Source organism: Remersonia thermophila, chromosome 7 (genome assembly GCF_042764415.1).
Source record: "Remersonia thermophila strain ATCC 22073 chromosome 7, whole genome shotgun sequence".
Classification (NCBI taxonomy): domain Eukaryota; kingdom Fungi; phylum Ascomycota; class Sordariomycetes; order Sordariales; family Chaetomiaceae; genus Remersonia; species Remersonia thermophila.
Window position 1 is genome coordinate 1,979,689 of NC_092223.1, and position 25,173 is coordinate 2,004,861.

The window sequence follows — 25,173 nt, forward strand, 5'->3', positions numbered from 1 at the left end:
TCAGTTTCAAGAGCATGCCGTGGATGTTTTGGCAAGGTCCAGGCTTCATACGCTCGGTTCGTCATCCTGGCTATATCCTTCACACCATAGTTACCAACGCTGGTCTCTTTCCTCTGCTCCCTTGGCAACGCTCACGGATTCTTGATAGTCCAGGGGGGCCGCTGAATCTCGTCGTCGTCTCCCCACACCTGCTCCCTCGACGTCTTCTCGTACGAATCCGACCCGAATCTCAACGGCAGGCAAGCCCCCGTCTTCTCGAAGCACACCGTCCCCTCCCTACACTTTTGCCCCTGCCGGCACGTGTCCTCGTAGGGGATACAGATCCCCGGCCCGTCGCACGGCGGCCCGCAACCGCGGTTCCTCGGATCCACGCTGCACCGCTCGATCCGCTCGTCGCAGTCATCGTACAGATGCCATCCGCCGCACAGCGTGTAGACCTTTTGCTGGGCAACGTCAAGCTCCTGGCAAGTGCCCGGGCAGCCGGGGGTCAAGCTCTGGGGATCGCGAAAGAAGGTGCAGTTGGAGCTTAGGGGGATGCAGGTTAGGGGGTCGGCGCAGTCGCCTAGGAACTGGCCGTCGTACGTGCCGCAGAGGTCGCCGACTTCCGTGGGTTTGGGGACCTCCGAGGATTCGGTCGGGGCGGAGGCGGCGAGGCGGACGCCAAGGACGAGGAGGACGGTGCTAAGGATGACGCGGAGAGCCATGGTGGCGGATTCAAGACCTAAAAGAGATTTGAGAGGAAGGTCTGAAAAGACACCCAATCAATCAACCATGTGGTTCCAGGTTGGGGGGAGGTAGCGGAATATGAAGATGAAAAGAATAAAAACACCGTCGGGATGTAGGATGATATCATGATCTGTTGGTAATACCCGAATGTGTCATGGACAACGCCAAAAGCAACATTTCTGTTCCTATTAATATCCCCCGGCAAGAGACAAAGCTACCAAGCACTCAATGGTTTCCTGTTGTACAAAGCCATTGATGGCTGCCTGCCTATCACACAGCACAGCTCGTATTCAATATTAGCCGAGGCGCGCTTGATGTGGTATTTGCCCCGAGTCATCCCAAAGCTCCGTGCCCATATCTGGACACCGGAACCTTTTGCCGGAGGTTGTCAATGGTGCAACAGAGGTGTGCAGAAGACTTGTCTTGCAGATCGATATGCTTCATTGTTCAGGATATGATCTCTGACACAACTTGACTCAATACTGGTTCCGGTTGGAGACGGAAATCGAGCAACCTTGACGGGATGCTTCCCTCCTGAACCATCAGCACAAAACATGCGTCATCCGAAGAAACGGCAGGATCATTCACGGAGACAAGATGGCATGGGAAATTCGAAACTAGTAATAAAGCCTCCCTCTGTTGGGTCGTGTAGCCAACATGTGCACGCTTTAACACTCTGACTTCTATTAGCCCCAGGAAGACAGGTGATGCATATTAACTAGGTACCTAAGGGAGGTTAAGAATACAGGAATAACACGAATGGACCATCAAACACCGATTCCATCGTACAGACAACAACTCGCCAACCGCATCCACCTAGTTCCTTTTGGCATCATGCAGTTTTCTTGCAGTCTTTGTTTTTCATGTTTGGTCCTGGCTCCCCTACCCCCCCTGACCCCCTGACGGCCACCTTACGCGTAGCCCATGGCCAGCTACTTGTCCCTGCCAAACACTCTCTGCATGGAACTGCCCTCGCCCGGCTTCGTGGCGGCGAGATCGTTAGGCTGCGTCAGGACAGGGCCGGCGCTCTGCCTGCGCATCATCATGTACAGGCCGCCCAGCCCCAGGGCGCCGACGCCGAGGTACTTGTACCTGTGCAATGGTAGGCAGAAACGAACCCCGTCATCGTCAGCCTTTTGCTGCCCCACGATATCTACCACGCTGGCTGCTGGGTGCTGGCTGCTGGCAACCAACAACAACCATAACAACAACAAGAAACACAACAAAAAGTCATGACACAGCGCGAGAAAGGAAGAAAAAAAAGAGAGAAAGGAAAGAGATGACGCACATGGAACTGGCATCCGCCGCGCCCATGTCCCTCTCGGCCGTCTTGCCCGGCACGCCCTCGGGGCCGCGGGACATGGCCGAGTGCAGGTCCAGGCCCGACTCCGCGAGCCGCATCTTTTGGTGGCTGGTCTGGGCCTCGGTGGGGTAGTCAAAGACGAGGTCGATGTCGTCGACGGGGTTCTGCGACGCCGACGACGACGGCTGCTGCTGCTGCTGCTGCGGGCCGCGGCCGCCGGCGGGCATGGCCAAGGGGCGGGCCGCCGAGGTGGCGAGGCACCGGGTGGTGGCGGCGGTGGCGGCGCGGGGAAGGAGGAGCAGGGATCGCTTGGGGGTCATCATTTTGGCGTCGACGGGTGGTTGATGGTTGTGGTGTGGTAGGGGTTGGTGAGCGTTGATGGCGGCTTCGGGTTGGCGAGCGGTTCTCTCTCTCTCGTCGCCAGGCTATCCTAAGGACACGGAACGAAGAGCACGCAGCGCGGACGACACGGGTGCGGGGGTGTTTGAGATAAATAGGTACAGGCTAGACAACCAGCGATGCTTCCATGACGTATCTCGAGCTGCAACGTGCAAGCCGGGGTTGAGGGGCCAGGAGCTGTACGTAGTCCGCCACTGAGGAGCGCAGAGGTACCGTGGTACACATGTCAGACACAAGTTGTGATTTGCTGAGACGCCTTGGAAGGCGTCCAGAACTGTCTAGTCTTTGTTCGGAGATGCGTCTCTCGTCTGGTCTGGAACGTGGATACTGTGGTAAGGAGATTGGTCGATGAGAGGCAAGAAGAGAGCTTGCGATCGCCACCCCCTCGTTCTCGCTCAAGAGAGTAAAGAGCTCGACATCATGATCTCTGCATTGGATTCGAGCTCCGGCAACATCGCCAATATGGTATGTCGGGGGGGGGTGAGCGGATTGGCTTTTTTTCTACCTGGGGTGGGGGGCTTTTGGTGTTGCCCGGTCACGAGTTGCAGACTACAAGGCAGCATCGATTATCTCGCGGTCATGACTGGAATCCATTATGTGACCTGGGGCATGACCTGATGGTTGGCCGTCGCCGTGGCAAACAGCAGCTCGCTCCGGCACAGTATGTGCTGGACGGTATCGAGGATATCGAGGGAAACCCGTCAGGGCTATCGAGAGTCCTTGATCCCGGCAGTGAGGGGAGGACATGAAATTTCCAGATCAAGAGCGCCACCCCCCTAGAGCATCCAATGCTTCCATGAACCATGACTCCAGCATGCCTTGATGGGACCCTGGTGAAGTGCCCAGAAAGACTTGAAATGTGAGGGTATCAACTTGAATAACATGAGAGGGAATCGGGAAAGAACAGTGAGATGCAAGCTGCGGCCGGCTGCGCAAGGTCGGCTGGCCCATGACGCAGAATCCCCTCCGGAAACCCCTGGGGAAATGAAGGAAGGGCTAACTCGAGAGCAGCAGCAGCAGCAGCCATGCCTGAGCCATCCTTCGACAAAGACAAAGAGAAAGAAAAAAAAAGCCCTGTCCGCAGAGGGCCACGGAGACTACGCCGGCTTCATCGCGCCGTCCACAGCCAGTTTATCGGCGGCGATATTCCCCGGATCCATGGCGTGGCCCTTCACCCAGATGAACTGGGTTCCCGCGCCGTGGGCCTCGCGCTCCTCAATCTTCTTGCGCACATCCTGGACGAGGTCGGCGTTCTTGACGGGCCCGCCCTGCGTCCTCCAGCCATTGCGCTCCCAGTTGATGTACCATTCGGTGACGCAGCGGATCGAGTATTTGCTGTCGGTGCGGATCTCGAGGTCCTGGTCCAGGTCGACCGACTCGAGAGCGCGCAGGATGGCCGTTAGCTCGGCGCGCTGGTTCGTCTGCAGGCCTTTCAGGCGCTCAGAGATGTTCCTGCGTACGGAAATCAGCACGATGCCGCTGCGGAGAGCTCCAGGGGAGGTCGCGTGAGGGCCACGAACCTGGGATCGCCAGGCCCAAAGTAGACGCCGACGCCAGCGGCTGCGTCGGCTCTGCCGTTAGCGCGGGAGCTCCCGTCGGTGTAGACAACAACAACCGAGTTTTGCTGTTGTAGGCTTGCCATAGCGGCGGTCTTGGTCTGGCTCACGGGTTCTTCATCGGCGGCGTCGCCATCGAGGGCAGCCTGCGCAGAAGCATCGCCCGCGGCGCCGGCGCGATAGGTGCGCACAAACTCCTCGGCCTCCTCCCGGGTATCGAACTTTCTGTACTTGGGCATCTTCCAGCCTTTGATGGCCTCCTGGGCCTCGGACCACTCGGTGTACACACCGGGGGTGCGGCCAACGGCGACGCCGTAGAAGCGGGGCGGCTTGTTGTCGGCCGCGGCAGAGGTCGGGTTCCGGCCTTGCACAAACGCGGAGGCGTCTTCATAGTCGGTAAAGGACTTGACTGCGGGGAGACGTCAGCAAGCACCGCGGGACAAGGGGGAGGCGGCCGGAGGGAGGGAGGGCGAAGAGGAAGAAGCGACGAACACACGGCTCCCTTGAACCCGCTGATCTGCTGCTGGCAGATGGCCCAGCTGGTGTAGATGCCAGGCTTGGCGCCGACGCGGACCGCGTAGTACTTCCCGCCGGACGAAGACGACGCGGAGTCGATCCTGCGCTTTTTGGGAGACAGGTTGTTGTGGGAACCGGCGGCCCCAGGCGCGGCGCGCTTTTTGCTTTGCGACGACATGATTTCGGTGGGGAGGGATTCTGGGTCCGACGGCGGCGGCGGCGGCGGCGGCCCCTTTTTCTCCAGCAAGGGAACTAGTTTGGCAAACCAGGAAGCGAGGTCGTTGTATGGACGTGCGCCATGTAGCGACCGGGTTGGGAGGCGGTTAAGAGTGCGGCGGGCGGGGCAGACGAGGGTTTGGCGATACACGGTGCGGACGAGGCTGCAGCGACGGCAGCGGAGGATGGAGGATGGGTCGGCGTGCGGTGATGATGGGCGGGCTTGTTGACGAGGCGGCAGCGAGAAAGGTTGGCGGGGAGGGGTAGCTGTGCGTGCTCCCAGGGCCCCTGCGCTGGTCAAACGGTCAACATGTTACGCGGGGGACGCATCGAGGGTCTGAAAGGTCACCCTTTGTCGGACGCCCGGCTTGCCAGCGGCGGTCGGCGAGAAACAACGAGGGAGCGGGAGCCGTCGCGGACCGATGCAAAAAAGCGAATGCTAACCTCGAAGACGGAGCCAAAGTGAAGCATGGGGTTGAGCCACCGAAGCCGACAAACAGGCCAAAGACCTGGATTCCATCCCAGACGTCGGGTCGGTGCAGGGCAAAAAGCAAATCCCACGTCTCCGTCCTCCAGCGCTTCCCCCCGGTCGGCGAGCATGGGGTGCGATAAGATAAGGCAGCGCAGGCCAAGGGGACGCGACCGACCTGACCGCCCGCCCGCCCACGCCAGGCCTGACTGGCTGAATAGCGGGACCAATATGACTAACACACCATGAATGGACCCTCCCCTCCACCCTCGAACATGTGGGGCAAGCAGTTGTGTTGACGGGGACGGGAACTGGAACTCAGACAACCTTGCCTTCGCTTTAAGACCCAAGACACACAACCCACGCATCAACAAGAGGAGATTATTTCAAACCCCTCCAGGGCTGGGGTGCAAGAGGACAGCTGGCTGCGCTCGATGAAATTCCCAATACAGCTTGCACCATCACCCTCCCGTATTCCCGGCCCGGTGGGTTGGAATTGTCGGAGAGGTGGTGGGTTTGGCGGACCCTTCTCAGCCCCAGGCCGAACAAGCGCCTCCCGTTGACTTTGAACAGCAAGACAGCAAGACTGAGAGGAAGCGTACACGGCAATGCTGCAAGTAACTATAGTATGCGCTGCGGCGACCCGCGATCCCACCATCCCAGCCCAAAGGATTCCCCGGTGCGGCATTGAGCCACCCGGGGGCTTGTCTCAGCTGCGCGGAAGTTGGTGGCCTACGCAGTAACTAGTTATAGCAATCTTGTTCCCCTCCCTGCCGGTCAGTGCCTACGAGTGGAGGTGGGAAATCATACTGCGTACACAGGGAATCTTTACACGGGACTCGAGGGCCCCTCCCAAGGCGGTATGCCAGGACGGAACGCTGGCCCATGTTCGGTGAGTTGAAGCAGACATGGCGGCTGGACAAAGACGACGGGCCTGGAAAAAAGCTCGTAAAAGAAGCGGCACAGGCACGCGGCGTTGACTCCGGGATGGTTGGCATTGGCGAAACGCTGGCTTGGCGAAAGTTAAATCGCCGACCCCTGCCGTGGGGTCTTGGTTGTCCCGGGCGGGCGGAGAGACGAGTTTCTCCCTGACTAAGGAGACGACCGAATAAGGCCATGGTAAACAAAGAGAAGAAAAAAAAAGAGAGAGGACGAAACCAACCCAACGGCCCAACTTGTTAGCACAGCGACGTGGACATCACAATGAACGAGTTCTGTGAGTTCATCTTGCCAAAGTGCCGAAATGACCTCATACACGGCCAGGATCCCAGCGTCTTTGATTCCCGTCGGCCCTGGCACGCAGGATCCATTCCCAGTCTTGGCATTTCGGAAGCGGAGCGTCATCAGGTGCGGCACAGCCACCCGTAAAGCCGCGATCCGCTCCCTTGGTCCATCCTGTTGGTCCGCGCTTTTCCCTCCCGGATCTCCCAGCCCCTGCATTCCACTTGATTGGCCTTCCAACACGAGCCCAGGAAACCAAACGCCCCCGGCCATTCATTCACCTTTCCTTTCCAGGCCAGCGACTTGGGTGCATGTACGATACTGCGTATGTAGCACTCGGTTTCCAGCGTTTTCCAACCACCACCACTCGTTCAACCCCTCTGCTTTGCTCTTCCGACGACGACGACATCAACAACAATAACAACAACAACGACGACAGCTGCTCTTTGTAGCCCTTGCGCCCGGGCCTCCCTCCCATCCCACTGTGCGACTCGCCGGTTGATTGCATCCCTTCCGTCATGCTGCGGCAATCATCGTAACAGGCCCCTTCCGATCCCGACCTGCCGGTGCTCATCGTCGCTCGTTTCATCCCTCCCCTGCTGCTCGATCGAACAACGTCAAACAAGCCCTTTGGAGATTCAGACGAGTCCCGTCGATCCCCCATTTTGCTTCGCCAAACGCCGTCCGACCGTTGCCTCTTCCTTTAGGAATGCCCGTTTAAGCACCTGCGAACTTCGATACATCGCCACCCGAAAAACAACAGAAAAAAAACCCCCCAACCGACCGATTGCTAACCGGCCCGCGGGCCTCCTGCCTCACGATGCGGCTCCCATCCTTCAACCCGCTCCTCCTAGGAGCCATCCTCGCGACCGGCGTCCTCCCTGCCGCCGCCGAAGATGTGCTCCGATCGACCTCTCTCAAGTCCTGCCAGGCCAACAGCTCGGGCTTCAAGGCCAGCCTGTTCGACGTCGTCTTCACCCCGAACAACCTCACGGCGTCCGTCAACATGATCGCCACATCTTCCATTGAGGGCTACGTCATGTTTGACATTTCCATCTTCGCCTACGGCTATCCCATCATCCGCACAAAGGTCGACCCGTGCACCTCCAACCTCCCCGGCATGTGCCCCATGACGTCGGGCAAGATGAACAACCCCTTCAACCTTCCCGTGACCCCCGAGGCCATCGAGCAGATCCCCGGCATCGCCTATACCTTCCCTGACCTGGATGCCACGGTGCTGGTGTACGTCAACTACACCGATCCCGCCATGGCCGGCCAGAGCATCGCCTGCCTCGAGGCCGACGTCTCCAACGGCATGACAGGTGCGTTTCTAACTGGCTGCAACCCTTATTTGGTATTCCTTGCTAACATGCGCTCCCCTCCTCTTTTTTTTTCTCTTTAGTGGATCTGCTGGGTGTGAAGTGGGCGTCGGCAGGCGTGGTCCTCCTGGCCCTCCTCTCGTCGGCCATCGTGAACGGCCTGGGCTTCTCCAACGCCGCCTCGCACATCGCCTCCAACACCATCTCCATGTTCGCCTACTTCCAGGCCCAGGCCATGATCGGTCTCTGCGCCGTGCCGCAGCCCCCGGTCGTCAAGTCGTGGACCCAAAACTTCCAGTGGACCATGGGCATCATCAACATCGACTTCGTCCAGGACATCCTGCAGTGGTACCAGCGGGCGACCGGCGGCGAGGCCACCACCATTCTCGAAATGCTCAACTTCGTGTCGGTGCAGGTTGAGAAGCTCAAGATGGCCAAGCGGTCCGTGCCCATGATCGACGAGGCCACTGGCCTGGCGAAGCGGTCCGTCGGCGGGCTGGCCAAGCGCGCCCTCCAAACCGAGTTCGGCAGCTACGTGGTGTACGGCATCCAGCGCGCGGCCTTCCGCGCAGGCATCGAGACGACCAACCTGTTCCTCACCACCCTCACCTTCTTTTACATCTTCATGATCATCGCCGCCCTGGGCGTCGTGGCGTTCAAGATCTTCTGCGAAGTGGCTGCCAAGCTCAAGATCATCAAGGGTGACTCGTGGTTCGAGTTCCGCGCCGGCTGGTTGACCGTTCTCAAGGGTGAGTTGTTGTCGTCCCGCGTGGTAGAATCCGAACCGTCTTGGATGTGGCTCAGAAACTGACACGCCACCAACGCAGGCGTCCTCTACCGTTGGGTGCTCATCGGGTTCCCGCAAATCACCATCTTTTGCTTGTGGGAGCTCACCCAGAACGACTCGGCCGGCGCCATGGTGCTGGCCGTGTTCTTCTTCTTTGGCTGCCTCGTCACCTTGGCCTACGCTGCGTACCGCGTCATTCGCATCGCCCGCCGCTCCGTGTCCCTCCACCGGAATCCCGCCTACATCCTCTTTTCGGACCCGCGCGCCCTGAACAAATGGGGCTTCCTCTACGTGCCGTACCGCGCGTCGGCCTATTACTTCATCGTGCCGCTGCTGGTCTACACCCTCGTCAAGGGCATGTTCATCGCCTTTGCCCAGCGCGCCGGAACCGTGCAGGCCGTGGCCCTCATCATCATCGAGGCGGCGGCTCTGATCACCGCCTCGGTGCTGCGGCCGTGGATGGACAAGAGCACCAACTCGTTCAACATTGCCATCTGCGCCATGAACTTCATCAACGCCATCTTCCTCTTTGTGTTTACCGACGTCTTCGGCCTCCCGAGGCTCGTGATTGGCGTGGTGGGCGTCGCGCTCTGGATCGCCAATGCCGCCTTCTCGCTCATCCTGATCCTCATGCTGATCATCACGACGGGCATCATCCTGTTCCACAACAACCCGGACACGCGGTACCAGTTCATGAACGACGACCGCACCTCGTTCATGAAGTCCAACACGCATATCGGCACCACCACCGAGCTCGACGCCCTCGGTGCCACCGCCCGCGGCGATGGCGCCATGTTGAAGAAGAGCATGGAAGACGACGACTCGGCGCCGGGCCGCTCGGGGTCCCCCAGCTCGGGCCCGTACGCCCACTCGATCCGCGCCTCGATGCGCATGGATTCCGCCCGCAACTCGATCCGCAGCTCCTTCCGCGCCCCGATCGATCCCATCTCGGGCACCTACCCGGCCGAGCCCCATCACCTCAAGGGCAAGCACAGCGGAAGCATCCGCGCCTCGAGTCCTTTTGGCAATCAAAACTACTCGGGTTCGACGTCCAACTTGACGGGGCAGCAGCAGACGCAGGCACAGGCCGCGGCGAGAGCGGCGGCTGGTGCGAAGTGAGTTCCTACCTGTGCTCCCCCCATTGGACGCTTTCGACCTTTGGCACGCTAACGCGCCTGGTGGTTGGTTTAGTTCGTGGCAAAAGGGCGCCGGATATGACCACTCGGCATGATTGGCCCAGTGTCGTTGTCGTTATCGTTGTCCCGGGCTGTTTTCGTTTTCTCGTCTTTTCCCTTTCGGCCATTCTTCCTTTGGTGTCATCACCGAAGTGTCCTGGGTCTTGTTCCCACGACGGCTGCCCGTGCAACGGCACCTGATTTCGTACATACTTTTTCATTTCCTTTTTTTTTTTTTTTTTCAATCTTGGGGATCTGGGTTTCGGGCTGGGTGGGCTGGTTGGGCTGGTTGGGTATACATACGGTATTTGTAGTTTTCTTTGAGTTCATATACACTCAAAGTCACTCTTTGATAGATGGGTCTCTTGATCGGGGCTACGGATTGTTGGCAGTTTCTTCCCTCAATTGCAAACTCGGCTTCTTTGCCCCCCTCCCTCTACGCTTGATCTGTAATCCTCAATGAGAGGGGGTTTGGTATCTTTGCGTAAAATATTTCTTCTCTAGGTTTAGATCTGCTACGTAGATTTTTTTCCATCCTGATGGAGTTGTCCTCAGGGGACCCCAGCAGGCAGTATAATCATAGCAGATGGATGTTCTGTCGTTCCATGGAGTGACGGATCGTTCCGTGTACCCTTGCAATATCGACCGTGTGCACAGTGTGTGAAAGTGAAAGCCTACGCCATACGCTTAGCGAATATCCTCTTCAAGTCATAGTTTCCGTTATTATGGAACCTTTGTACATCTCCCACGCAGCAGAACAAAACACGTCGCCAAACCCAGCGAGAGGAGGTCAGAATCCCGATAATACACCCACCCACCGTCCCTCCGCGAAGTTGAGGCGTTGAGTCTGGACGGTCTTGGTGATCTGGGACAAAAACAGCAATCAGCAGAGCTGCTGAATTGGGACCCCTAGAACGACCCCTGGTTGGATGCTATGGCCAGCTCAACTATAGTATAGACCTTATAGTACACCCGATGCAGAGAGATATGCGGAATTATTGAAGGTGGGAATTCCCCCCTGTCCATGGATGGAGCCGCAACCACCGACCAACAAGACCCTTTCCTACGCCTCCAAACACCCTTATGGATACAGGAATCAAGAGAAAAGAAAAAGGGACAAAAAAAGATGGTGAAAGTCATCCCCATGATTGCAGTTACATGATGCCTGCCAAGCAATGCATTTTTCATACCCCATCTCCCCCTGGCCCCCCCCTGCCATTATCCATCATACCATCCCTCTGTTTTCGAGCGTCCTGTTCGTCTTGGATCCACTCACACCCCTCTCCATCCATCCATCCATCCATCCATCCATCCATCCATCCATCCATCCATTCATCAATACCCCCTCGACCTCTGATGATGGTGATGGCTCCTCTGGGGCTGCGCGATCTTGACCACCGTCTCGCCCTGCCGCTCGAAATCAATGTAGGCCGCCCCGCCGTCGGGCCCCCGGATCGCGGGCGGCGTCCCGGGAGGCATGGGCCACGCCATCTGCCCGGGGCTCAGCGCCGCGCTGATGGCGCTGACGGTGCTCACCGTGCTCACGCTGCCCTGCCGGATGTGCTGCGAGTGGCCCCGCGCGGCGCGCGGGTCGGGCGGCTCGTGCACGGGCCGCGACGAACGCACCGAGCTCGGGGAGAGCATGGCGCCGGCGATGTGCATGCTGCCTGGCGCCGCGGCGGCGGCGGCCGCCGCTGCTGCTGCTGATGCTGATGCTGATGCTGCTGCCGGTGGCCCTGCCGAGGTCGTCGCGGTCGTGCCGTTGATGAGGCTGGAGGCCGGGGAGATGGGGGGAGGAGTGGTGGTGGGGATGGAGGAGGTGCCGGAGAAGACGGAGATGCGGTTCGAGTCGCGACGCGGGGCGGCGGCGGCGGCCGGGATGAAGAGGGTGCTGGGAGCGGCGGGGTTCTGGCGCATGGGAGGGGCCGATTGCGGCGCGGCGGGCGGAGAGGAGGAGGAGGAGGGAGGGGGTCCCGCGGGAGGCGGGCTCATCATGGCGGGAGGGACCGGGGTGAGCAGATCCCTTCCCATGTTGTCGGGGCCGGGGGTTTCGATACGGTCGAAGCGGGCTCCGCGGTGCTCGGCGACCGAGTCGCGGATCTTGCGACGGTAGCGGAAAATCAGCAAGATGAGAAGAAGAAGGACGACGACGCCCGCTGCGGAGCGGTTAGCACACGAGACGACGAGGGCTCAGAGAGAGGGAGGGAGGGGGTGGTTCGCTGTTGGCAACTCACCTACGATGCCGCCTATCGCCCCGGGAGAGAGACCGCCGCCGCTGCTCCCTTTCGAGTCGCCGGCTCCCGCGTTGATTCCGCTCGGGCTGCCGATCGGGTTCGCGTCTGCGCCCGGCGGCGTCGACCCCGAAGGGTCCAAGGCGTTGACAACCCCCGACGGGCTGGGTTGCGAGCCCGACCCTGAGCTCTCGTTAGCACCGTTTCCTGGGGGAAACCCGCTCCCGGACCCGTTGCCATTGCCGCGGCCGTTGTCATGGCCGCCCCCATGCTCGGCTCCGCCGCCGCCCCCGTTCCTGGTTCCCCCCGTACCGTTGCCTTGCGACGGCCCGTTGCTCGCGCCGTCTCTGGTCCCTTGGTCGCTCCCGTTATTGCCGCCCGGCTGGCCGACGCCGGGAGCTGGGGAGGCCGTCTCGGTCGGCCGAGGCGGTTGCGCAGCCGGTGGCGGCTGCGTCGTGGCGGGAGCGGGAGCTGGCTTCTGGGTGGTCTGGGGCGGGTTGGGCTTCGGCGCTTGCGTCGTCGTCGTCGCGGGCGGCGGCGGCGGCGGCGGTTTCGTGGTCGTCGGCGTGGCGCGGGAGGTCGTCTTCGAGGTGGTATTGGAAGATGTCTTCCTGGTCCTGGTGGATGATGTCGTCGGCACGGCGGGCGCTGGCGGCGTGGGCCATGAGGGCGGCTGCCACCCGGCTGGTGTTGATGGGGGCGTCCACCAGCCTGGGCCCGGAACCCACCATTGCCGTTTGCTCAGCCGTGCGCTGTCGGCCGCCACGCCCATTTCCTACGCAAGTGCCGAGCTGAGGACCACGTCTTTCTTTTTTATCTCGTGATGCCCATCCCCCGGAGTACCGGTCGTCGAGCAACACACGCAAACACACAACCACACACAGGGTCCGGCGAGAGTCTCGACGTCGGAATCCTCGGTCTTTCGCGGTTGAACGAGTGGACGGTGCTTTCACCAGGCGCGCGGACAAAAACGAGCGAACGGCGCGTGCAGACAGAGAGAGAAGAGAAGAAAACGGCTCGGAGGAGGGCAGCCCGGTGAATAAGCATGGCCCTAGAGCTCGCCCTCCCCCCCTCCCCCCTCCGCGTCTCTCTCGCCGTCTTCCCCAAGGAGGGACCAGGCCGAGCAGCGTGGTGCTTTGGGCCTTGGCCTGGGGTGCGGAACAGGCAAAGCTGCATTGGCCACGGCATGCTGAGCGAGCGTCCCCCCTGTTCTGTGCCTGGCGCTTGACCTAAAACCGAGCCTCGCACAGACGGGTGAGCCAGTTAGCGGCAGCCCGATGCAACGCGACCCTTCTGCAACTGCGCCCGCCAGAACGCTCGACCAACGCGCCGTCCTCCCGTCACTAACAAAAGGTCCCAGCGAAACGATGGCGCGGTTGACTTGGCGGGGATATGGAAGCCCCCAGGTTCGAGGCCAATCCGAGACGGGACAAGTGACGCTTTTTACGTTATAAAAGAGAAACCCCACAAGCAGCCCTTCTCCGCTCCCGGGCCGATGACTCGTGGGTCAACCGTTTTTCTTGGGGTTTGTTTGACAGTAGTTACATAGTAACTACCTATGGAGGCGCCGGTGAGGTGATTTCGAACCTCCTTTGCCCTCCGCGAGCGGCGGCCTCGGGATGCCGCCCCCCTCCCCCAACTGCCGGTGGCACAACCTGGAAAAAAAAAAAAGGGGGGGGGGGGGGGTTTCAATACTCAATCCCCCTGTGCCAATGCATTCCCGGATGCTGCGCCGGGTGACTTCACAGGGGTGACTGCGTTACATTCAGCTCAGCAACTGCAGCATCGCGGGAGGCCCGGATGCGATGTCGGGTGCTCAAACCTCTTGAGCGGGAAATTGGAGGTTGTGGCGCCTGGCGGCGGATTTCCGCTTTGAGCATCGTGTGGATCATCTATTGGTGGGTCCTCGGCCTCCACGTGGGGGCTATCCTCGAAATCGTTAGCGGTGAAAAGGCCAAGCCTGTTGTTTCTAACCTGATCAACATCAGCAACAAGATGAAGAACCTCAGGTACGTACATACTGAGCCTAGCAGGGAAGTGGAAAATCCGATTTGGATGATTTTCTCGGAGGTGTAATGCCTTGAATTTGGTCAATGCGCCTGATATCCCGCCTAGTGTACTGCGTAGTAGTTGGATCCTCTCTGCCCAGGTATGTAGTACATCCTGGTATGCTATGATACACCAAGTCAACGGGAAGAAACTCTTGCTTTTTCTTGTGGCCGTCGTGACGTTACGAAACGGATCGTTTTGCCTGTTCCCAACGTTCAAGGCCATGGACAAACCACAACACGCACATGGCACCAGCCACCCGGCGATTTCAATGATGGCAACCGGCTCGGTTGGCGCATGTACCAAGGGGGCGTCGAAGGGACGGCGCGGCAACCGCGGCTCCGATCCCCGGGTATCTCCCTCGTCGTCGCGGATGTTTTTGTTGATTGACGCCACCCGCCGCCCGAATCCTAGTCTCGTCCCAGACAGGCAGGACGGGAATGCACCGCCACATGCTGTCTTCATCCTGCCGGTAACATACGCTGCTTGCTTTGTGTCGCCATGACAGGATGGGCAGACGTGGGATCAGCACCGCTTCTCTCCCGACGTGAGCATCTGCATACGCAGTATCTTGCTTGCCGGCCTGGGCCATGGTCGACCGGGCAATTTGAAGAAGGTTCTCGGGAGAAGGGTTGGTCGGGTTTCTTGTATCCAGGACCGCTGAGCTTTTTACCTGCGTGGCGCGCAGGTCACTGTTTGGCATTGTTCTTCAATACGTACCTAGCGTGCTGTACAATGCTGTATCTTTGGAATGCACGGTGGAAACGTCGATAGCCACCTAGCAAAGTCGGACGTGAGCTTTCATCATCTGCCGACGACGGCAGGTCAAGCACTAGCCGTTCCCTCCGCAGCCAATTCCATCCAACCTAGCAGCATGAATAGCCGCATTTTAACCAGTCCAACCGCTTTGGGAGTCTTCTCCAAAGCAACCCCAAAAGCCATTTCCCCCCGACCGCCTCGCCTGGCCCGGCAAAGGGGAGGCCGATTACGATGCGCCGGTGGCAAGACCGGCCAGCTGCGTCACGTCCGCAAGGCGTGCAAGCATGCCGGTGAGCCAACCACGCGCAGGTTTCCGCGCAAGGGGCGCTCCACGAGCAGCGCCGGCGGCGGGTGTCGCGGCAGGGACCGGAGCGGCGAGGCCTTCGTCCTCGCTCGAGCCCTCGTCGATGCCGGCCGTAATGGTGCGTTGGTAAGGATGAGAGCGGCGAATCTGCCCAAGCTCCTGAGAGGTCGAGTCGCCGCCGTTGAGAGGGACGCGGCCTCCATGGATCCGTCCGTCTTCCGTTTCCTCGTCGCCACCGATGCCGTCTCCATCGCCGTGCGAGCACAGCGCCGCCATCAGGCGCGACTCCGCATTCAGGATGCCCGCCAGCACCGCGATGACGGCGATGAGGTTGATGGTGTCGGGCAGATGGTTGGGGTCGCTCTCCTCGGACTCTCCACTGCTAGTGCCCAACCAAAGCACGAGAGCGAATACCGTCGTCATGCCGACAAAGGCCTGCGTCTTATCCGGCCTCGGCTTCAGAAAGCACAACAAATAGCTTGCAACGAGGGTTACAAGGCTGAGAGCGCTGACTACAAGCAGCACTATTCTGATGTAGCGAAGTGTCATTTGATCTGGTAGGAGCGGCTCCACCGCCGGCGATGCCGGCGGTGGCGTCTTCGTTAGCGCATCCTTGCTCCGGCCGAGGAGAAAGTTGGCGAGTCCAGCGGCAAACGAGACGATAGCAAGCACGGCAAGGACGTAGGTCCGGATGCTGTGCTGGCGGCTGCGTCCAGGGTGCTGGACAGCCTCCGGGTTCTGGGCGGCGACGCCAGCAGGAGTGACGGACAAGAAGAAAACAGAACCCAGCGCGACACATTGGATCATGGACTGCGGGGGGTGGAGGGCGCGACGGCAGCCTCTAAGGATTTTGTGGGCGGCGCTGCAAGCAAAGGGTACGAGTTGCCAAGCTGATGATGCCGTGGAGGGCGGCTGGCGGTGGGCGCTGATGCTGGGATGATGCAGAGAGGTGTCAGGAATTGGGGAATGGTGACGGTCCTGTGATGTGTCGGCTGGATGGGGCCTGACATGGTGCGGGTTCTGAGAGGAAGAATACGGTCTCACGTTCTCCAGCAAGCTGCCCCGAGGTTTGTCTGGGGCGAGCGATGGACCGGGTGAGGGGTCCAACAGTGCCACAAGGCACTCATCGGCAGACAAGACAGGAACCTCCACGCCAAGAGACTTTGTGTAATAATAGAAAGGGTGCCGCACGGCATTGGGCCGCGCCAAAACAGCGAGAGGACGATACAGGCGGCCAGTGGTGGGCGACGACTTGCCTGACACGACCGATGTATTGGGAAGATCACCAATCTCGGCGGCTGTCCGGCGGCGGCCCGGATCTCCAAGACGCTTGATCCATGCGTCCTCAAAGGCAGGTAGTGTTATAGCGAGGAGAGCCGGTTCCAGGCTGTCTAGCTCACTATGCTGGAGCAGGTCTAGAAAGTCGTGGATGATAACAGAGTGATAGCGCCGCTTGCGAGCCAGCATGGCGTATTTGGCAGCCAGGTTCCTGAGCGCAGGGCTTGCGGACGGGTGCTGAGAAGCTAGAAAGAACTCGTGGTGTTCATGAAGGAGTGTGCGATGCAAAGCGACAAGGGCATGCTTGGCGCGAAAGAGCTGCCAAGCCTCATCGATGGACCTCGTTTTGGCCGTCACAGTATTAAGATCGGTAAACATTCCCTTGACCTGGGTCACGACCTGCCCAGAGGGGATGGGGCGGATATCTGGTTCTTTGATCATCGTTATGCTGTCGCTTGTAAATGCCCGCGAGTGGTGCTTTTTTTTTTTTTTTTTTTTTTTTTTTTTGCGGGGATGTCGTCCTCTTCATTGGCTGAATGAGACGGAGAGCACCTTGGGCCACGCGTTGCCCTGGGAGACGGGTTACGCCAATCAGCGTTGTCGCCCTCCCGATGCATCCACTGGGAGCAGAGAAGAGATCGTTACGCGTCGAGTTGAATTTTTGTTGTTCCACGCCTCTTCGGCGGCCTGGTCGTCGTAGGCAGCGGTGTCCAAATTAACGTTGACGACTCTAGCCTCGGAGGCTTTTGGCTTCCTACGTGTCAGTGTAAAACATCTTGCAAGCGACGGGGAAATGGGGTCTTACAAACCGAGCTGAAACTCTCTCCGATCCAGCAAATCCTTTGTGATGACATCCGGCGATCCGCGTTCAACCAACCAAGAGCAACGGACAAATGGCCTCGACCGTAAGACCTTGGTGTTCTGTAGGATTTGGAGACAGCACCGGCTATTGTGATATGTGAGGGTACGGATGGATGTCGGGTGGGCTTGAATGCAAAATGCCGTGTCTTGAATGAAGAGACAAGAAAGAAAAGAGAATAAGAAGCCGCGGAGCCGGTTGTGCCTTGATGTGTGTAAAGAAACCCCTCGATGAAGCGAGGCCAAATGCATTTCACTCTTTTAAAGGCCTCGGCATAGCACCGCCCGCTTGCTTGGTATATTATGTTACGAGGCTGGTGCGCGTACCACCTGAGCCCGAGGCAAAAAGCTGACGATCGGTCACCCAAAAGGACTCAGCCCTGTGTTCTATTGGCTAGAGTTGGCTTGATTGGATGTCAACCCGGCACATTCCCCTTGGCAGGCAGCCTGCAGGCAGCCCAAGGCTGTGTGTGCGTTCTCCGTCCCCCGAAAGGCTTTGGAAACTGGTAGCACGCCGGGAATTCTGACAGGTACTTGCACCTGACCGCTTAATTACCCCCCGCTCTTTTTCCATCACCACTCACTTAGTTTTCACAGTTCGACTTGCATCTCCCAGCTGTTCGGACGCGCAGTGTTTAATATCCAGCAGAGAATCACATCCAAAATGGTCCCGCCTCCAATGCACCACGCAAGGCACTCAGAGCAAGTATTCCCTACTTCCCTGGTTCTTTGATTTTGTTTGCTGCTAACGAGTGTGAAAAAGTCTGAATGTTTGTAGACCGCCGCTTCCGTCCCATCTAGAGAATGATCTAGAGAAAAACGGCGAACATGCTGGGGCTGACCCCGCTTGGTCGGCACATCGGCCTCAAGGACAACATCCTGCCATGATGCCATGTCCAGACGGCCTGGACCATCCTCCTCCAGATGACGGGTGTTGTACTAGTACGTCACTTTCCAACCCCCGTCAGGATACAGCTGTTTCCTGGGCCGATATATGGCCCTTCCAACCAGAGTCTAGCCATGGGCGCTTCCAGAATTCAGCCTCACCCACCACAACTCGGTTAGGGGGGTGGTTCGCAGCCATGGCGAAGCAAGGTTGCTGGCACTCTCGCTTCATCGGACTCAGCACGGCCAGGATATGCCTGTGGATGTTGGCTTTCCCCAGGAAGTCCAGACGTTATACTCCTTCGCTAGTTGCTACAGATCATGTCGAAGCCGGGCTGCCGACCTCGCGGAAAGGGGACTCGGCGGTCAGAAAAGACACCTGGCGGTGCTGCGACCATAACGTCGATCAAAGCTTCGGCTCGCAGAAGCCGCAGGCTCGCTGGGTGGACCGGGCGTCCTTGGTTTCTGGGGCCTTTGCCACGGTCGCTATAATTCACCTTCATCACCAGCGCATTGAATCGACGCCAGCTGGTATGGTAGCCCGAGTCTTTTGTATCCTCCATCTCGGTCTTTGTGTGTTCCAGCGTTGCCCTGATACATTGACTGATTTTTGAAATCCTAGACGATGCCAACGTCGCCCGCGGCGGCAATCTGCGACACTCAATATCAACCACCTCGCTACTCGACATTTCCCCATCATGGCCATATCTGGCAAGATATGGCGTGCTGCTGGTGCTTTACTCGAGCATGGGCCTAATTGCCTTGCGTCGGCCGCCCCATTTCTGGGTTGACTTCGCTCACGCAGGTCTCATCATCACCGCCATCGTCGCAGTCTGGCGCGCCAGCCTGGTTGTCGCACTCGACGGGGTTATTCTCAGCGGCTTCCTGAGCTTGGTGTGCGCCCGGATCTTTGACTCTGTGCTGGCTCGCCACCGGTATTGTCAAGTGTGACAGGATCTATGAGACTCATACCATGGTCCTGACCACCAGCAGGCATTCTGCCTGCTCAGACCGCCCTTCTGGGCATCCATCGTGTGTTTAAGGAACCTCCAGGAGAGGTACACCAGACAGTTGTTTTCTTCTGAGGAATAACAGATTCCGACCACTCCTTTCCGTCGTATGCACTCTCAAGCGCCCGGGCCATCACATCAAGCCAGTTCAGAGAAGCCATCGAGCGTCGAGCTTGAATGACGAAGCAGCCGCTGGACAGGTATGCATACTTCTGGTAAGGAATCAAGAGCCCCTTACCAAGATGTTTTGAGGATTGGATTCACAACATGCAGTTTCTCCCGAGCACTCCCGCCGGAAAAGGAATCCCAGGACTTTCCACCGAACGTAGCGAGTTACTTGGATGGGTATATGGTGGCCCCGTGTTCGCACGCCCTTCTTCAACGACGTCCACGTGGTGTTGCAGGGATATTGGACGCATGGATCATGGAATAATCCGTTAGGTAGACCATCAGGCCCTAAGCCGGGTGACAAGCACAAGCCGCCACCTATGCATACGCGTCAATGTCATCCGTACAAGACATCAGGGGCGTAATTCAAGACACAACATTCTCCCGTTGAGCTTTCAATGTGTCGTTGTGTGTAATTTTGTCGATGATCCACCGCAGGCGGAATGTCAAGGAATAATGATGGGGAAGCAAACAGCCCGAGAACTGGACTCTTCCCCTGACCCAGCCAGATGCGTGGGATTGCTATGAGTGTAGTCTCAGCTGCCAGGTTAGACCTCAGATCAGATCGCCACACAGGGCCGGTGGAGAGCGCGACGCATCCGCTGCCTGTCTCTGGTAGCAGGAAAGCCGGCGGCGACCAGCATGCTCAATGTTTACTACTGGCATTTCATGTATTCGGGGGAGTTCAAGGGCCACAAAAATGATTTGGTTTCATTGGTATTCATCAGACCAGGTGCTGAGATTTGTGGGGATGAACCACTACAAGAGCCTTGAAGGCAGCCGTTCTTTGCTCGAGACCGCTCTACTACTTCTTGTGGCCATGCTGGCGCGAAAGAGACGGCGCGCCAGATAGCCACGAAATCATGAAATCTCCAACGTGACGGTCATGCGTTGACGATCCTTCAAGCAGGCTTGACAGGTCATGAGTGTCACGGAAAGGTGGCTGTACCAGTTCGATGAACATTGGAAATTCTCCTGGACGGCTTATAATACGAATGGAATCGTTTGGGTGTGAGACGAAGTCGCCTACATGTTGTGTAACTAGTTATTATAGTACTGCGTACTGCGCAGTTATTGGCGGATCGCCAAGAAACCCACCCTGCCCGCAGACCCCGCCCGGCGGACACACAGGGGCCCCACCGCGCAGCCCCACTTACTGTGTACCTGATGGCCGGGCCCGGGGGGTTGTCTCCCGGACAACGGACAGGCAGGCCCAAAAAGTAACCTGTTAAACAAAGTGGAGAAGAACCCTGCCATCATCACCTCCATCAAGCAGGCTCGATTGCGCTCGACTGGCACCTTTGACAACCCCCGAGCACAGCATCACAACCTCCGGCAAAAATGGCATCCGCAGGACCCGAGAAGGACAAGTCCAAAACGCACAAGCTGTCCCTGAAAGGGAGCGCTAAGCTTGTCGCCGAGTTTGTGAGTTCCCGCCCGAAACGCCTCGAGCCGACCCTGCCCGGCGAAACACCTGCTAACGGAGCCCCCCCTCGCAAGTTCCAATACTCGATCCATACGATCCTGTACGCCCTCCCTTCTTGACCGACCGTTTCCGACGCCGTCTCTAACCAGCAACCCATAGCTTCCAGCGCGGCGTCTACCCCGCCGAGGACTTCACCGCGGTCAAGAAGTACGGGCTCAACATGCTCGTGTCGTCGGACGACCAAGTGCGGGCGTACATCAAGAAGATCATGTCGCAGCTTGACAAGTGGATGCTGGCGGGCAAGGTGCAGAAGCTGGTCATCGTCATCACCGACAAGGACACGGGCGAGCACGTTGAGAGGTGGCAGTTTGACGTGGGTGGCCCTCTCTCCTCTCCCCTTCCTCTTGGGCAGCCAAGAGCTCTACGCACCGAACCCGGCAGAACGCGCGCTCCTCATGTGCTGACCGCTCCGCGACGCAACAGGTGCAAATCCTCAGCAAACCCAAATCCTCCAAATCCTCGTCCAAATCCCGCTCGGCCGCCACCGCCTCCGCCAAGGACCAAGAAAACGAGTCCTCGTCCAAATCCAGCGACGCGGCCAAGACGGAAGCGGAGATCCAGGCCGAAATCGCCGCTCTCTTCCGCCAGATCACCGCATCGGTGACCTTCCTCCCGCAGCTCCAGGGCGACTGCACCTTCAACGTGCTCGTGTACGCGGATGCGTCGAGCGAGGTGCCCGTGGAGTGGGGCGACAGCGACGCCAAGGAGATTGTGGGCGGCGAGCGGGTCCAGCTGCGCGGGTTCAGCACGCAGAGCCACAGGGTGGAAACCTTGGTCAGCTACCGACTGGTGGAATGAGGGAAGAGGAGAGCCAGGGTGTTTTTTATGCACGTACAAACGTGCCCAGCAGTGCTTGGGACGTCGTCATGGGATGGGTTTGACTTGGGATGGGCTGGTCATCTGGAGTTTGGAGTTTGGCGGCATGGGTTGGGCTGGATAATAGGGTATATGGAACCAAGATCATCATCATTGTAACCATGACCGCACTTTGCATGCATCCGCTCGGGTCATCGCACACGCAGTGCATCATCATGATTGACTGCGAGGGCCAAGCCGGGTGTAGCCCTTCTGCGGTGTATAAGATCCCAAACACAACACCGTTCCGTTCCCTCGTGATGCTTCAACGCACCCCGGACGCCGCCTTTACACCCGCTTGAAGAAGTAGACGTAAGCGAACTGCTTCATCTCGTCCGCATCCACCACCTTGACCACCTTCTCGTCGTTGAACAGCACCCACGACGTCTCCTCGCCCAGCTTCTTGCGTATGAACGCCACGTAGTGCCTGTGACGGTTAGCCATCTCATCCTCCATCTAGAACCAGACCCGCCGTAACTCACCCGGCATGGATGCTTGTCCCCTTGTGGCACACAATCGACTGCAGCTGGAAGTTGGCAGGCAAGTTACGGCTGCCGACCTCGCCGCCGCTGGCCTCCCCGCCAGCGCCGTCGGGAACTTCGTCCGCCGTCCCATCGTCATCCGGGTGGCTGAACAGCCACTCGATGGCCCGCTCAACGTCGCCGTTCGTCTCCTTGAGAGCCTTGTGCGCGCGCGGCCCGCTGAAGCCCATGGCGTCCAGCATCGCCAGCTTCTCCGGGTCGGCCGCGCCTGCACCGCCGGCGGCGCTCGCGGTGAGGTTGACGGGCGTGTCGATATCCGGGTCGTCCATGTGGCCAAACAGCCACTCCATGGCGGCGTTGGCATCGCTGTTGCCCGTTGCGTGCAGCGCCTTCTCGCAGCGGACCCGAGGGAATCCCATGGCCTCCAGCATGGCGAGCGCTTCCGGGTTCGGGACAAACGCTGGCGCGCTGGCTGCCGCTTGCTCCTCCGGCAGTGTTTCCTCGTCAGGCTGCTGCCCCTGCGAGAGGTAGGCGTCAAGGGCAAACGGCTCGTCGCTCACAATGACGGGAACGTCCACCTTGACCGGCACCCAATTGACCACGGTCATCTTGCGAGCGTTGACCACCAGCACGTCGGGAAACGTTTTGAAGAGCTGTTGTTTGGTGAAGCCTTCTTTGCTTCCGCACGACGAGCACGTCAGCTCAACCTTCTCTGGAGCCGTGACGATGTCCAGACATTGCTTGAGCTCGACAGGCTTGTACTTGGGCGGCTCGCCCTCCTCGGCGGGAAGCTGTTCAAGAGGCACGTCGATGAAGATGCTGTCATGCTCATTGCTGGTGTAGCGGACCTTTTTGCATCCCAGGCATTGCAGGCGCTGCTCCATGACAAAGCGCATGGCGCGTGTCGGGTCCATCTGCCCTGCGGCATGCTTGGACCGTGTGATGAGCTTGACAATGTGCTGCAAAAGCTCAAAAGCGTCTTGCTGGCGCATGGTTGAGAACTCTTCGTGACCACGGCCGATCAGGTGCTTGAGAATCGATGGTTGCAAGCCCTTTTGGTGGGGCACCTCGGGCGAGTGCTCCGACACGATCACATCTGAGTCGGGTTTTGAGTAGCGGCCAGACAGCAGCCCGTCGCCGATCTTGCGCAGCTGAGTCTCCAAGTCGCTGGCGGGGTCGGCTAGGGAGGAGGCCGAGTCGAGCACGGCTCCATACCGCTCCTGGAAGGCAGGAATGTCGAACAGGCACTGGAGGATGCTGGCCAGGTAGCAGCTGTTGCCAAGGTTCTTGAGCCCCGTGAGCCCCGGGCCGAAGAGCGGCTTCAGCTCCTTTCCGTCGTCGGTCGTCATGGAAAACTCCCAGCGCAGGTTCTGCTCGATCTGCAGCTCGGTCAGGCTCTTCTCGGTCTTCTGGCGCTCTGCCAGGATGATGCCCCAGTTGGCAAGGTGGGTGCCGAGGTTTTCGTCGACGCGCTCCTCATCGCAGCTGTAGCAATAGACGTCGGCCGTGCCCTCCGGGGTGATGGACCCAAGCTTGACCGCAACGCCGTGGCCCGATTCTTTGGAATGCGCCAGGGCGTGCGAGTTGCCGCCGACGCCACCGAACTGGGCTCGCCCGCAACCCAGATTGCCGCATTCCAGACACAACCACAGATTCTCCTTTAGATCGCACTTGGAGCAGTGGCCCAGGTCCTGCGACTCGATCTTCTGCGGTGGACCCTGTTGCAGGGTGAGGATGTGCTCGCAGGTTGTCAGTTCCTGCTCCCAGGCCTTGACCTCCTCTTTCCTGGAGAATGTATTCGCCTTCATGACGGCGTCAACGACGGTCGCAATGGCCGGATCGGATTTGTCGATATCATTGAGACCACACTCAAAACACTTGACGGTCAGGGTGGTGTCGTAGCGGTCCTCTTCGGTCTCGGCCGCAATGGCCAGCTTGGACATTTTTAACGGGGGCTCATCGCGGACAACATGCTTGCGAGCGCGGCGGATGTTGAGGGCGAGGGGATGCTTTCGGTGGTCGCTGTGTAGCTTCGCATGATTACGGTCGCCAGCACAGCCGCCGTTGAAGCATTTGAGGCAGACATCGAGGCCGGCGGGTTCATCCTGGCAACGTCAGCCGTCAGCCGGGAAAGAGAGAGAGAGAGGGAGAGAGAGAAAGCTCCGCAGGGGAATACAAACAATGGAATCGAAGCACAGCGTGCAGTCCTCTCGGTAGACCGAGTCGGAAAAGGTGGGCGTGGCCAGGTCTGACCGTGTCAGCGTCAACTAGCTTCGCAGGATCAGGTAGGGTAGGGCGAGGAACTCCAAGGAGAAGGGCGAGAGCATACTCGCTAGGCCGACATGTGGGCAGGCCATCTTGCAAGCTCCGGCTGGCGATCGGGGACTGAAATGCACTCAAGTGCCAACTCTAACCTCTGGCTTTTCGCTTGCAAAGAAAGTCGAGACGGATGTTGATGTCAAACAATGAAACGTCGGTAGGCAATGAAGCTGGACTGGACGGTCCATGTGGTGGCAGTGTGGGGGTGGGGTCGGGGAATCCACCGTGGAAGCTGGAAGCTCAAGCTGGACGCTGATGCGGGGCAGGGCAGTACGTAGCTCTTCCGCCACCTGCAGCGGTAAGTTAGACAGGCAGCAGTGCCTTAGGTAACCCTGACCGTGGCGGTTTCCGTTTGACGCATGTTGGGCGGGCTGCCTGCCTGACGACGGGAACGAGGAAAGGACAAGCAGGAGCACACACACACCAAAAAAAGAAAACAAAAAAAACAACCAGTTAAAACGTCAAGGTAAATAACCATCGCAACGGAGACGGAACAAGATGAGCAAGCCATGCTGGAACTTCCTTCGTGTCTTCTTTTGTCCCGGAAAAATCCGCCGTTGGTTCGGACGGGGTATTATGCCGCGCACGTCACGACGCACGTATCTCGACCCCTTCGCAAAATAACCTGCAGAACGATATGAGAAGAAACACGTTGTGTATACGGGGATGTGCTCGCTGCTCCGACCAGAAGGGAAGTAGACCGAGGCGTCGTCCATCTGGCAACGTCGATGATGCCTTTGTCATGAGGTCGGGCTTTCCTGAACGCGGTTGCGGGTATGGATTCAAGGAAAAAAAACCCACG

General features: G+C 58.9%; 9 protein-coding genes across 9 annotated transcripts; 3 read left to right on the forward strand and 6 right to left on the reverse strand.

The window, feature by feature from the left end:
* Positions 1 to 131: 131 nt before the first annotated feature.
* Positions 132 to 704, reverse strand: VTJ83DRAFT_7503 (uncharacterized protein; the record flags this gene model as incomplete). The annotated part of the gene is made up of 1 exon (XM_071014333.1): positions 132 to 704. One exon carries the CDS (start codon positions 702 to 704, stop codon positions 132 to 134), a length of 573 nt encoding a protein of 190 aa, XP_070863720.1.
* A 954-nt stretch (positions 705 to 1,658) lies between these two features.
* VTJ83DRAFT_7504 (uncharacterized protein) lies at positions 1,659 to 2,352 on the reverse strand (the record flags this gene model as incomplete). The annotated part of the gene is made up of 2 exons (XM_071014334.1): positions 1,659 to 1,818; positions 2,015 to 2,352. 2 exons carry the CDS (start codon positions 2,350 to 2,352, stop codon positions 1,659 to 1,661), a joined length of 498 nt encoding a protein of 165 aa, XP_070863721.1.
* A 1,173-nt stretch (positions 2,353 to 3,525) lies between these two features.
* On the reverse strand, positions 3,526 to 4,678 carry VTJ83DRAFT_7505 (uncharacterized protein; the record flags this gene model as incomplete). The annotated part of the gene is made up of 3 exons (XM_071014335.1): positions 3,526 to 3,880; positions 3,949 to 4,393; positions 4,477 to 4,678. The coding sequence occupies 3 exons, from the start codon at positions 4,676 to 4,678 to the stop codon at positions 3,526 to 3,528; spliced, it is 1,002 nt and encodes a 333-aa protein (XP_070863722.1).
* A 2,548-nt stretch (positions 4,679 to 7,226) lies between these two features.
* Positions 7,227 to 9,743, forward strand: VTJ83DRAFT_7506 (uncharacterized protein; the record flags this gene model as incomplete). Its single annotated transcript, XM_071014336.1, has 4 exons — positions 7,227 to 7,728; positions 7,809 to 8,474; positions 8,553 to 9,627; positions 9,704 to 9,743. 4 exons carry the CDS (start codon positions 7,227 to 7,229, stop codon positions 9,741 to 9,743), a joined length of 2,283 nt encoding a protein of 760 aa, XP_070863723.1.
* Positions 9,744 to 11,022: 1,279 nt separating this feature from the next.
* On the reverse strand, positions 11,023 to 12,690 carry VTJ83DRAFT_7507 (uncharacterized protein; the record flags this gene model as incomplete). Its single annotated transcript, XM_071014337.1, has 2 exons — positions 11,023 to 11,843; positions 11,922 to 12,690. 2 exons carry the CDS (start codon positions 12,688 to 12,690, stop codon positions 11,023 to 11,025), a joined length of 1,590 nt encoding a protein of 529 aa, XP_070863724.1.
* Positions 12,691 to 14,952: 2,262 nt separating this feature from the next.
* On the reverse strand, positions 14,953 to 16,749 carry VTJ83DRAFT_7508 (uncharacterized protein; the record flags this gene model as incomplete). The annotated part of the gene is made up of 1 exon (XM_071014338.1): positions 14,953 to 16,749. One exon carries the CDS (start codon positions 16,747 to 16,749, stop codon positions 14,953 to 14,955), a length of 1,797 nt encoding a protein of 598 aa, XP_070863725.1.
* A 1,081-nt stretch (positions 16,750 to 17,830) lies between these two features.
* On the forward strand, positions 17,831 to 19,002 carry VTJ83DRAFT_7509 (uncharacterized protein; the record flags this gene model as incomplete). Its single annotated transcript, XM_071014339.1, has 3 exons — positions 17,831 to 17,868; positions 17,930 to 18,582; positions 18,674 to 19,002. 3 exons carry the CDS (start codon positions 17,831 to 17,833, stop codon positions 19,000 to 19,002), a joined length of 1,020 nt encoding a protein of 339 aa, XP_070863726.1.
* Positions 19,003 to 20,570: 1,568 nt separating this feature from the next.
* On the forward strand, positions 20,571 to 21,513 carry VTJ83DRAFT_7510 (uncharacterized protein; the record flags this gene model as incomplete). Its single annotated transcript, XM_071014341.1, has 4 exons — positions 20,571 to 20,654; positions 20,730 to 20,755; positions 20,815 to 21,028; positions 21,139 to 21,513. 4 exons carry the CDS (start codon positions 20,571 to 20,573, stop codon positions 21,511 to 21,513), a joined length of 699 nt encoding a protein of 232 aa, XP_070863727.1.
* A 345-nt stretch (positions 21,514 to 21,858) lies between these two features.
* On the reverse strand, positions 21,859 to 24,409 carry VTJ83DRAFT_7511 (uncharacterized protein; the record flags this gene model as incomplete). The annotated part of the gene is made up of 4 exons (XM_071014342.1): positions 21,859 to 21,997; positions 22,053 to 24,157; positions 24,233 to 24,300; positions 24,382 to 24,409. The coding sequence occupies 4 exons, from the start codon at positions 24,407 to 24,409 to the stop codon at positions 21,859 to 21,861; spliced, it is 2,340 nt and encodes a 779-aa protein (XP_070863728.1).
* Positions 24,410 to 25,173: the final 764 nt, after the last annotated feature.